Source organism: Rhinopithecus roxellana, chromosome 13 (genome assembly GCF_007565055.1).
Source record: "Rhinopithecus roxellana isolate Shanxi Qingling chromosome 13, ASM756505v1, whole genome shotgun sequence".
Classification (NCBI taxonomy): domain Eukaryota; kingdom Metazoa; phylum Chordata; class Mammalia; order Primates; family Cercopithecidae; genus Rhinopithecus; species Rhinopithecus roxellana.
The window spans coordinates 107,843,015-107,855,963 of record NC_044561.1 but is presented as its reverse complement, the minus strand read 5'-3'; the positions used below and the strand labels follow the sequence as shown (position 1 = coordinate 107,855,963).

The following is a 12,949-nucleotide window of genomic DNA, read 5'->3' as shown; positions in this document are numbered from 1 at the left end:
TGGTTGACAGTTGTAACAACGAACTGAGCTGGCCAATTCTGGCTGTCTGCTGCCTGCTCTCCTTTACTCAGGGTTGCAGAGTTAGGCCCTGAAGAATCAGGCCTGGCCCAGTGAGGATGTCTCCCTGTATTATATAAGAGCATTAGGAGAGGGCTGTTGCTTATCTTAGAGGTCCTCCAGCCACCAAAGCTTTCCCAAGCTCTCTGACTAGTTCAGGACCCTCTATTAGGTGCCCAGGATAGAGGTAAAGGGCTCTGGAGTTGGGCTGTCTGGGTGAAAATCTTTTTTTTTTTTTTTTTTGAGACAGAATTTCGCTCTTGTTGCCCAGGCCGGAGTGCAATGGCACAATCTCAGCTCACTGCAACCCCCACATCCTGGGTTCAAGCGAATCTCCTGCCTCAGCCTCCCAAGTAGCTGGGATTACAGGCATGCGCCACCACGTCCGGCTAATTTTGTATTTTTAGTAGAGAGAGGGTTTCTCCATGTTGGTCAGGTGATCTGCCTGCCTTGGCCTCCCAAAGTGCTGGGACTACAGGCTTGAGCCACCGTGCCTGGCGAAAATCTTTAATCTACCACTACTAGCATGATCTCAATTTCTAAACATCTCTGTGCCTCAGTTTCTTCATCTATTAAAATGTGGATAACAACAGTGTCATTCTTCTCAGGTTGTACTGAGGATGGAGATAAGTCATGTGAATCACTTTAAATGTGCTTAGCACACAGAAAGCGGGCAATACACAACAGCCAGCATCATCATCACATTAGTATTCCCTGAACTTTTCCTTTAAAATGCTTGTAAATTTGTCATTGCTTATTCATGTAATGGGAATGCCTCTAGTGTTTCAGCCTTCCAAGTGTCATCCTGTGCAGCTTTCCCCCTCATTCACTACACCTTGGCTACGCACACTTGCCTCCTTGTAGGCCCCTGAGCACACTAAACAGTTTCTTTTCTTTTTTTTTTTTTTTTTGAGACGGAGTCGTGCTCTGTCGCCCAGGCTGGAGTGCAGTGGCGCAATCTCAGCTCACTGCAAGCTCCGCCTCCCGGGTTCACACCATTCTCCTGCCTCAGCCTCCTGAGTAGCTGGGACTACAGGTGCCTGCCACCACATCTGGCTAATTTTTTGTATTTTTAGTAGCGACAGGGTTTCACCATGTTGGTCAGGCTGGTCTTGAACTCCTGACCTCGTGATCTGCCCGCTTCGATCTCCCAAAGTGCTAGGATTACAGGCGTGAGCCACCGCACCTGGCCCACTTTCTTTTTTTTTTTTTAAGATGAACTCTAGCTCTGTTGCCCAGGCTGGAGTGCAGCGGTGTGATCTTGGTTCACTGCAACCTCCGCCTCCCAGGTTCAAGTGATTCTCCTGCTTCAGCCTCCCAAGTAGCTGGGATTACAGGTGCCCGCCACCATTCCCAGATAATTTTTTTGTATTTTTAGTAGAGACAGGGTTTCACCATGTTGGCCAGGCTGGTTTTGAACTCCTAACCTCAACTGATCTGCGTGCCTCGGCCTCCCAAAATGCTAGGATTACAGTTGTGAGCCAGTGCGCCCTGCCAACACATTCATGCCTCAAAGCCTTTACTCATGTTTCCTTCTACCTGGAAAGCCCTTCTCCATCCCCACTCCATCATTCCTCACAGCTAAACTGACACTTCCTTGGTGAAGCCTTCCCAGACCATACAATTGACAGTGGTCTGGCTGGACATGGTAGTTCATGCATATTATCCCATCACTTTCCGAGGCCGAGGTAGGATGATCACTTGAGCCCAAGAGTTTGAGACCAGCCTAGGCAACATGATGAAACCCCTTATCTACAAAAAAATACAAAAATTAGTCGGGTGTGGTGGTTCATTCCTGTGGTCCCAGCTACTTAGGAGGCTGAGGTAGGAGGATCACTTGAGGCCAGGAGGGCCTTGAGGGTGAGGGTGCAGTAAGCCCTGATCACGCCACTACACTCCAGCCCAGGCAACAGAGTGAGACCGTGTCTCAAAAGAATAATAATAAAAAGAAAAAAAGAGGTCTTCCTTTGTTCTTCCTTATAAAACCCAGCAATGTGTAATGTCACAGTTACAGGACAGTCATGAATGACAAATCATTTTACCCTCTGGTTCAAAAAGCCAAAGACAGAGGGTATAGCTCAGTGGCAAAGTATGTGACTACAAAAAGCCAAAGCCAACTGTAAAAACATAAAAAAGATGAATGTTAATAGCAGTTGCAAGTGTTAAAAAAACTGGTCTATTTGCTCTATGTGAGTTAGAAGTGTGTTATAGCTACAAGAAGAGCTAATTCTGTGATGTGTAGGAAGTAACAGTCCAGCATTGCTGGTATGACCATGAACGGAATATTCTCCCCAGTTCAAAGTGCCACCTTCACACTGGGACATGAGTAAATTGTAACATGCCTAGAGGAAAGCAACCACGTTGGTGGGGTATTTCAAGCAAATCTAAGGCTCATTTGTTCCTGGTAATAGATTTTGGTTCAACATGAATTTCCTAATAACTACATCTATCTAAAATAAATGGGCAGCCAAGTGATGGAATACAACAGCAGCTAAGCAACCATTCGGAAGGGACATTACAGAGGTGGACAAAGCAGAAATCGTTTGGAGTTTGGGCCCTGAATCCCTTATCTACCCCTTATTAGCCATGTAACACTGACTTCTCTTTTTATATTTTATTTATTGAGAGATGAGGATCTTGCTATGTTGCCCAGGCTGGTCTCAAACTCCTGGCCTTTAGAGATCCTTCCGCCTTGGCCTCCCAAATTGTTGGGATTACAGGTGTGAGGTACTGTGCCCAGACCTGAGTGACTTCTCTATGCATTTATTCACCTTTATTGTCTGAATAAAGCATTCAGCATGGTGCTTAGCATGGAGAAGTGCTTAATAAGTGTCCAATATCATTACTCTTAAAGGGGAGACAGGCAGTAGATGGAAGAATAAAGAATACAACTGCTAAGAGTGTTTCTCTTTTTTTTTTTTCTTTGAGACAGAGTCTCACTCTTGCCCAGGCTGGAGTGCAGTGGTGTGATCTCGGCTCACTGCAACCTCCACCTCCCTGGTTCAAGCAATTCCCCTGCCTCAGCCTCCCAAGTAGCTGAGATTACAGGTGCACACCACCACACCTGGTAATTTTTTTGTATTTTTAGTAGAGACAGGGTGTCACCATGTTGGCCAGACTGGTCTTGAACTCCTGACCTCAGGCAATCCACACACCCAGGCCTCCCAAAGTGCTGGGATTACAGGTGTGAGCCACCATGCCCGGCCTCCCAAGAGTGTTTCTAATTGCTAGGATTCCAGGAGAAGGCAGTCACTGTTAAAACTAACAGGCTGTCGAGAGTTGTAAGAGAGCAGTTACCCTGCTCAATCATAGAGAAACAGTAAAGTGGGACAATCAGAAGTCAGGAGGATTAGCTGAATGAGAGAAAAGGAAAAGAGAGAAAAGGCCCTTTCATGACCCAAATATGGCCACTACAGTCAATCCTTTTAGGGAAACCAAGGCCACGTAGGTAGCTGGTTTACCATTCAGAAGTTTCATAGCATCTTTTATTTACGGAGTTTTCAGTACATGGTATACATCTGATTCCTGCTAGGGAACTGCCTTCTGGATAGTGTTCATTCAGCAAATACTTTTAAGCACCGACTATAGACTAGGCACATAATTCCAAAAATAAGCAAACTTCTGGTTATCATCTTGCCAACAAGCCTGCCTCATAATAACAATCAAATTATAAATACACATAAAGCACAAGTCAACTTCCATTTCCAGATACTTGATAAACAAGATCTCTGAACCCTCCAGCTATGAAATAGCAAAAAGTGCTGGATAAAATATTAAATATGTATTTTAATGTCACAGAACCAGCAGGAAAATAATAAAAATTCCACAGAAACCAAAAGCAAAGCAAGACTTGTGGTATAAGCCAGGTGTGGTGGCTCACACCTATAATCCCAACACTTTGGGAGGCTGGGGCAGGAGGATTGCTCGAAGCTAGGAGTTCGAGACCAGCCTAGGCAACAAAGCGAGATCACATCTCTACAAAAAAAAAAAAAAAATTAGCCAGGCATGATGGTGCATGCCTGTAGTTCTAGCTAGTCTGGAGGCTGAGGCAGAAGGATTGCTTAAACCCAGGAGTTTGAAGCTGCAGTAAGCCAGAGTTGTACCACTGCACTCCAGCCTGGGCGACAGCAAGACCTTGTCTTAAGGTCAGGAGTTCAAGACCAGCCTGGCTGATGTGGTGAAACCTAGTCTCTACTAAAAATACAAAAATTAGCCAGGTGTAGTGGCACATGCCTGTAATCCCAGCTACTTGGAAGGCTGAAGCATGAGAATTGGTTGAACCCAGGAGGCGGAGCTGAAATAGCACCACTGCCTAGGCAACAGAGCAAGACTCTATCTCCAAAAAAAAAAAAAAAGTAAATCCACTATCTTTCACCCAATGCAAATGTAATTTAGAATTTAAAATAAAAATAAAGGCAATTGCTAGAGAAGCATTCCGCTGCCGGCTTCGTTATGGCGGCAATTCCCCCAGATTCCTGGTAGCCACCCAATGTTTACTTGGAGACCAGCATGGGAATCATTGTGCTGGAGCTGTACTGGAAGCATGCTCCAAAGACCTGTAAGAACTTTGCTGAGTTGGCTCGTCGAGGTTACTACAACAGTAGAAAATTCCACAGAAATTATCAGACTTCATGATCCAAGGAGGTGACCCAACAGGGACAGGTCGAGGTGTGCATCTATCTATGGCAAACAGTCTGAAGATGAACTTCATCCAGATTTGAAATTCACGGGGGCTGGAATTCTCGCAATGGCCAATGCGGGGCCAGACACCATGGTAGCCAGTTCTTTGTGACCCTCGCCCCCACCCAGTGGCTCGACGGCAAACACACCATTTTTGGCCGAGTGTGCCAGGGCATAAGAATGGTGAATCGCGTGGGAATGGTAGAAACAAACTCCCAGGACTGCCCTGTGGATGATGTGAAGATCATTAAGGCATACCCTTCTGGGTAGACTTGCTACCCTCTTGAGCAGCTCTTCTGAGATGGCCCCAGTGGACCAGCTTCCAGATGACATAGAATGACATGTAATGCTAAATTTTATTTTGGCTTTGCAAATCATGAAGCTTAGGAGGCCTGGGGTCTTGGGTGAGTTAGAGATGGAAGTATATTTTAATAGGATGCTTCTTTTCTCTTCCCCCAGTGCCTAGGTTGCCAGAGCATTTGTACAAATGCCCCTGTTTATCGATAGGTGACTACTTACTACATATGACTCATAATGCTGCTTCTTGTGCATGTCTGCTCTGATATACTTCGAACAATGTAGCAGACACTGTCATTTCTCAGTGGTTTTGCCTAACCAAACGTCTTCCTAAGGAGATTTGTATTCTGGCCTACACTGCAGTCCTTGATTGTTGACAGCCACAGAATTCCAAACCAAGTAGTGTCTATCAGCCCTTTTAACTCTATGCACACCCTATTTCAGTCATACATTTGTTATTCTAGGGAATGTATGCATCTCTATATATATTTTCCCTCTCAAAACCAGAACATCAACACTGCTGTTTCTGACACTTCAGACATCCCACGCAAAGCCACACTGAATTTTTGCCAAATGAAAAATGCATCCAACAATCAAGTTTCTAAGAAGGTGTCAAGTGGGGAATAATAATGTATAATAATCAAGAAATATATTAAAAGGAAGCAGAAGCATTGACCATCTTTTTTTCAGAGAAGAGGAGAAATCTATAGTGAGCAAAGGACAGACCATGAATCCTCAAGAAGCAGTCCTCTCAGAAAGGAGAAGTGCCACTCAAGTTCTTTTAACCCAAGACTTTAGAGAAATTAGGTCCGAGATTTTTATATGTTCAGTTGTTTATGTATAAAAATAACTTTCTGGATTTTGTGGGGAGGAGTAGGAGAGGAAGGAAGTTAATACCTATGTAATACATAGAAACTTCCAAAATAAAATGCCATTGATGGTTGAAAAAATAAATAAATAAAAATAAAAATAAGGCAGGTGGCTGGGCGTGGTAGCTCACGCCTATAATCCCCAGCACTTTGGGAGGCCAAGGTGGGCAGATTACCTGAGCCCAGGAGTTCAAGATCAGCCTGGGTAACATGACATAACCTATTAAAAAAAAAAAAAAATACAAAAATTAGCCAGGCATGGTGGTTCATGCCTGTGGTCCCAGCTACTCAGGAGGCTGGAGAGGATCACTTGAGCCCATGAGGTCGAGGCTGTAGTGAGCCATGATTGTACCACTGCACTCTAGCCTGAGTGACAGAGCAAGACCTTGTCTCATAAAAAAAAAAAAGAAAAGAAAGAAAGAAAGGCCAGGCAGATGCCTGTAGTTCTAGCTACTCAGGAGGCTGAGGCAGGAGTATCACTTGAGCCTGGAAGTTTGAGGCTGCAGTGAGCTATGATTGTGCCAGTATACTCTAGCTGGGTGACCAGAGCAAGGTCTTGTCTCTAAACAAAACAAGCAAACAAACAAAAATCTGGACTGGGGTTAACAAATTATAGTATGTGGGCCAAATCTGGCTCACCACCTGTTGCTCTGTGGCTGTGAGCTAACAGTGGTTTTTACTTTTTTTTTTTTTTTGAGACAAGAGTCTCGCCCAGGCTGGAGTGCAATGGTGCAATCTCGGATCACTGCAACCTCCACCTCTCAGGTTCAAGCGATTGTCCTGCCTCAGCCTCCCAAGTAGCTGGGACTACAGGTATGTGCCACCACACCCGACTAATATTTTTGTATCCTTAGTAGAGATGGAGTTTCACCATGTTGGCCAGACTGGTCTCAAACTCCTGACCTCAGGTGATCCGCCCGCCTAGGCCTCCCAAAGTGCTGGGATTACAGGTGTGAGCCACTGCACCCAGCCTTTACCTTTTAGGCTTTTTTTTTTTTTTTTTAAAGAGACAGGGTCTTGCTATGTTGCCCTGGTTGGTCTCAACCAATCGTCCTGCCTCAGCCTCCCAAAGTGGTGGGATTATAAGCATGAGCCACTGCATCCAGCCTTTACATTTTTAATGGTTAAAAACAATAATGTTTTGTGACATGTGAAAATTATATGAAATTCACATTTCACTATCCATACATAAAGTTTTATTTGAGCACAGTCATGCTCGTTTGTTTATATATGGCTGCTTTTGCACTACAATTGCAAAGTTAGGTAATTGTGACAGAGACTGCATGGTCTGCAAAGCCTAGTATACAGTCCTTAACAACAAGTCAGACATGGTGTACTGTGCCTGTGGTCCCAGCTATTCAGGAGGCTGAGACAGGAGGATCCCTTGAGCTCAGGAGCTCAAGATCCGCCTGAGCAACATAGTGATAGTCCATCTCTAAAAAGAAAAAAAAAAAATGCCTATCTCTGGGCTATAGTGACCTCAGCTTAAGGGGGAAAAGGCAAAAAGAAGGAAGAGATGGGGAGGAAGGGAGAAAAAGAGAAACTGGAGGGATGTGGAGAGGGGACAAAACAAAATAAACTCTATAGAAGGAAATTATCAAGGAAATATGCTTATCTCAACCTTGATACAGGGTAGGAAAAAAGTCTCCTCTGAGAAGTAATAACCACAAGCCTGACTGTGGGTCAAAAAACTTTACACAGAAAATTTACTATAAGGTGGTCCTGGGATGCTAGTCCTCCAGCTTCCTGACAGAAGCACAAACAAATCCTCTGAGGAAAAACTCCTTTGCCTCAGGCCTAAAAAGATTCCCACAGAAAAACTTCCTCAGAACAAAGGTCTCTGGGGGAAAAAAAGAAAATATAAAAAGAAAAAACAAAAAAAAAAGGAAAATTTCCAAAGAACATGAGCTCATAGTCAAGAATCACAAAACCACAGGGAAACAAGCCCATGAGTAAGAGCCAACAGAAACAACAAATTACAGAACCAGACCCCAAAACATTAATTAACAGTTATTGCAATTACTAGACAGGACACAAGTATGTTTCATATGTTTGAAAGAAGGGACTGAAAATACAAATTAGGGAAAAAAGACTGAAAAAAATGACTAAGAAGATATGAAAAAATAACCAAATAGAATGTCTAGAAAAAAAACTTAAAAAGTGAAATTTAAAACTTGGTGAATAGACTAAACATCAGATTCGACGCAGCTTAAAAGGAAAATCAGTAACTAGATAAGAGATCTGAAAAAAATAATCCAGAACACAGCATAGGAAGAGAAAAGTAAACATGTAAAATGCAAGAGGCAGTGAAGATACATGAAGGATAGAGTAAAAAGGTCTGACATACAACTAACCAGAGTACAGAAAGAGAGAATTATGGTGGCATGCACCTGTCGTCCCAGCTTATGTGGGAGGCTGAGGTGAGAGGACAGCTTGAGCCCAGGAGTTTGAGACCAGCCTGGGCAACACAGCAAGACCCCATCTCTAAAAAAATAATAATAATAAAATTAAAATTAAAAAATTAGCTGGGCATGGTAGCACGTGCCTGTAGTTCCAGCTAGTTGGAGGCTGCAGCAGGAGGAATCACTTGAGCTCAGGAGTTTGAGGCTGCAGTGAGCTATGATTGTACCACTATACTCCAGCCTGGGTAACAGGGCAAGACCCTGTCTCTAAAAAAATAATTAAAAAAGAATTTTTTCGTTTTGAGATGGAGTTTCATTCTTGTTGTCCAGGCTGGAGTGCAATGGCGTCATCTCAGCTCATCACAACCTCCGCCTCCCAGGTTCAAGTGATTTTCCTGCCTCAGCCTCCCTAGTAGCTAGGATTACAGGGATGTGCTACCACACCCAGCTAATTTTGTATATTTAGTAGAGATGGGGTTTCTCCATGTCGGTCAGGCTGGTCTCGAACTCCCGACCTCAGGTGATCCGCCCAACTCAGCCTCCCAAAGTGCTGGGATTACAGGCATGAGCCACCACAACCAGCCGAAAAAAAAAATTTTTTTAAAGAGTAAATAAATAAAAGTAGGACAGCAGGAAAGACATAATATTGAAGAGATAATATATGAGAATTTTCCAGAATTGATGTTTCAACATGAAATCTTAACTTCAGGAAGTCTAAGAAATTCCAACCAAATAAAAGAAATACACATCTAAGCACAAGAAATTGCTAGGCGTGGTCTCACGCCTTTAATCCCAGCACTTTGGGAGGCCAAGGCAGGTGGATCACTTGAGCCCAGGAGTTTGAGACCAGCCTGGCAACACGGTGAAACACCATCTCTACTAAAAATACAAAAAAATTAGCCGGGCATGGTGGTACATGCCTGTAATCCCAGCTACTCTAGAGGCTGAGGCAGGATAACTGCATGAACTCAGGAGGTGGAAGTTGCAGTGAGCCGAGATTGCACTACTGCACTCCAGCCTGGGTGACAGAGCAAGACTCTGTCTCAAAAAAATAATAAATAAATAAATAAACACAAGAAATTGTGGAATGATTAAAATGAAAGCTAACTTCTCAATACCAACAATGTTGAGAGAAAATAATTGTCATCCTAGAAACTTATATCTGAATTTTTTACTTAGTGAATCTATCTATTTATCTATCTATCTATCTATCTATCTATCTATCTATCTATCTATCTATCTATCTATTTTTTTAACCCTGAACAAAGCCAGAAACTATCTTTCAAGAATAAAAGTAGGCTGGGCATGGTGGCTCACATCTGTAATCCCAACACTTTGGGAGGCCAAGGGCGGGTGGATCGCTTGAGCCCAGGAGTTTGAGACCAGCCTGGAAAACATGGTGAAACCCCATCTCTACCAAAAAAACAAACAAAAAAAAACTTAGCCAGGCATGATGGCATATGCCTATAATCCCAGCTACCCAGGAGGCTGAGGTGGGAGGATCACCTGAGCCCAGGAGGTCGAGGCTGCAGTAGGCCATGATCACACCACTGCACTCCAGTCTGGGTGACAGAGTGAGACCCTGCCTCAATAAAAGAATAAAAATAAAACAGAAACATCTTCAGACAATTAACTACCAACAGACCCTTACCAAAGAAAATCCTACTTCAGGCAAAAGAAAAATAAATCTCAATAGAAAGTCTGATATGCAAGAAGGAATGGTGAACAGAAAAGGTATAAATTCATTGTTGTAGCTGAACAAATATTGACTGTATAAAACAATAAAAAATCATAATTTGTGGTGTTAAACTAGTTAGAACTGAGCACACTGAACAAAATAGCATATAAATTAGGGAGGAGTGAAACAAGTAAAATTTTGAGACAGGGTCTCACTCTGTCGCTCAGGCTGGAATGCAGTGATGCTCAGCTCACCCCAGCCTTAACCTCCTGGGCTCAAGTGATCCTCCCCCCTCAGCCTTCCAAGTAGCTGGGACTACAGTGTGTACCACCATCCCTGGCTAATTTTTGTATTTTTTTTTTTTTTTTTTTTTTGTAGGGAATGGGTTTTGCCATGTTGTCCAGGCTGGTCTCAAACTCCTGGGCTCAAGCAATCTGCCCACCTCAGCCTCCCAAAGTGCTGAGATGACAGGCGTGAGCCACTGTGCCTGGCCCAGGTAAAATGTTCTAGGACCCTTGTATCATTCAGGAAAAGGGTAAAACTACTGAACCTTGAGATTTTATTAAGTATATGTTTAAAAATATTAAAGGTAACCACTAACAGGATTTTTAAAATAAAGTACATATCATCCACAGTTGCAGAGAGAAAAAAGAGGTGAGAAAAGAATACAACTTAATCACCCAACTTAATCCTCTGAAAGAAGTTAAGAAAGGTACTTTCCCCTCCCTAAAAGATATAAAAACGGCTGTACCCTGCGCTTTAGGAGGCCGAGGCAGGTGGATCACGAGGTCAGTTTGAGACCAGCCTGGCCAACATGGTGAAACCCTGTCTCTACTAAAAATATAAAAATTAGCAGGGTGTGGTGGCGCACACCTGTAATCCCAGCTACTTAGGAGGCTGAGGCCGGAGAATCACCTGAACTCAGGAGGCAGAGGTTGCAGTGGGCCAAGATCGCACCACTGCACTCCAGCCTGAGGGACAGAGTGATACTCCGTCTCAAGAGAAAAAAAAAGATATAAAAAGGTAGGACAAATAACCTAAGATGGCATAAACAAATCCAAATACAACTAAAATCACAATAAAACCAAATGGACTAAATTACATAATTAAAAGACAAAACACAGTTCTGAACTGCACAAGAATGCATCCAAGATATTCCTCCCCCCAGTTTTCATCCTGAGGCCAGTTTAATAATCGTAAATCCCAGGGTCCACTCTCAATTCTCTGTACACACCAACGTAACAACAATAATGGCTAACACAAATACAGAGCCCACTATATACCAGGAACTACTCTTAGTGCTTTTCATATATTAACTCATTTAATAGCAGGAAGTTGGATTTTACAGCTTGGGGACCAATTCACTCATACGAGTGGCAATAACTGGACCAAGAGGCAGCAGGTGGAACACTCATGGAGGGAGGCCATCCCCGGCCACATCGACCACTTACCCATTTCTCCCGGAGCTGGTTCACCTCCTCCTCATGGGCTGCCTTCTGCTGCTCCAAGGCAGTCTTCCCTTCTTGCTCAGTCCGGGCCAGCTGTCTGGCTGCAGCATCCCGCTCCTGCTCTGCCTGACTCCGTTCAGTGTTCAGTTCCAGCTTCAGGCACCTCACTTCCCCTAACATGCCAGGGACAGGATCAGGCCTCTGCCCCCTCCTTTTACCTAATAAAATTCTCCCTCTCCCCTGACCTCATGAGCAACTCTCATCTCAGAGGACCTGCACCCTGCTGGAGAAGGACTTCTAATTGTCTCCCACTATCTTCCTCTTTCAACATCTCCATGGAATGGAGCACGCCCCATTCCAGTTGGGTTCTCACCTTGGATTACTTCCTTGGCTTGAGTGACAGTTTGAATCTGGACCTCCAGCTGCCCCTTGGTGACCTCTATCACAGAATTTTGTTGTTGGGCTTCAAACAGACTGCTCTCCAGTAGCTCCTTGGCTGAGCTGTGAGGTTCAGGAATCAGAAGAGTTTCTTACCCATCAAGCCCCTTACCCTTCCTCAAGAGGAGTTGGGTTCTAAGTACTGGCTACCTGGAGAAGTTAGGGGGGCAATTATAAATTCATAATCAATTTAGGACCTTCATACTTACGGCAGGGAGCTTAGCTTCATGCCTTTGCCTTGCAAAGCTCTCTCTCTGCTTGGCTGAACTGAGTCTGGGCCCTACCTGAGCCCCCGGAGTTGTTCAGCGAGGTCCTGCCGGTCGCGCTCCACAGCCTGCAGCCGCACCTCCAGAGCTGCTTTCTCTCGTACTAGGGCCTCTTTCTCCTGGACTGCCCTGGCAAGCACTTCTTCCTGTCGCTTTGCCTCCTGATGTAGCTGCTCCAGCTGAGTCATGGCTGCCTCCTGCTGGTGATGTGACTGAGGGGAAGAACGTGGTGAGAGATGGAGCAGAGGCTGGATTCCCCCTGGGGCCGCTACCACCAGGTTAGGGTCATTGGCTCTTCAGAGAATCTGGACCCAGCTCTGTGAGCCTGGATTGCTTACCCAATAGCATGCGGCATTTATCTATTTCCCTGATCAGCCCATAGATCTCCCAGCCCAGGAAGAATGCTCCCCTGTGAGCAAGACCCTGTGCTAGGGACAGCTTGAGACCTGCCCCTAAGGAGGTTTTAGTCTTGAGAAGATGCACACATAATACCAGGAAGAAAGTCATCAATGTCCCAAGAAAGGGACTCTGTGAAGGGAGAATCGGTACAATTATTAGGACAATGAGAGGCTGTGTAGAGGAGAAAGAAGACCTTTGAGCCAGGTCATTCATTGGCTCAGGAAAAAAATTTACTCAGCCCCTGTTATGTGGTAGGCACTATGCTAAAAGCTGGAGGAATAAAAACAACTAAGACATAGCTTTGCCTTCAATAATTATAATATATTATAATATATAATAGCATGAGGAATGTGGTGGTTAAAATAAGCATGTAGTGCTATCAGAGTATAAGGAGAAGCTTCTAATTCAAACTGGG

At 44.2% G+C, this 12,949-nt stretch overlaps 1 protein-coding gene and 1 pseudogene across 8 annotated transcripts in view; one reads left to right on the top strand and one right to left on the bottom strand.

Annotated features, from left to right (window-relative positions):
- Window positions 1-12,949, bottom strand: part of CEP250 (centrosomal protein 250) — a 60,674-nt gene that overhangs the window by 22,848 nt on the left and 24,877 nt on the right. For all 7 annotated transcript variants that reach the window (XM_010386538.2, XM_030914709.1, XM_030914711.1 and 4 more), the window contains 3 exons: window positions 12,154-12,347; window positions 11,805-11,932; window positions 11,435-11,604 (listed from right to left, as the gene is read on the bottom strand). In XM_010386538.2, the coding sequence (XP_010384840.2) occupies window positions 11,435-11,604; window positions 11,805-11,932; window positions 12,154-12,347 (492 nt within the window). The remainder of the gene's footprint in view (window positions 1-11,434; window positions 11,605-11,804; window positions 11,933-12,153; window positions 12,348-12,949) is intronic.
- Window positions 4,404-6,007, top strand: LOC104680530 (annotated as a pseudogene). Its single transcript, XR_004052654.1, has one exon. The product of XR_004052654.1 is annotated as a peptidyl-prolyl cis-trans isomerase-like 1 pseudogene (transcript).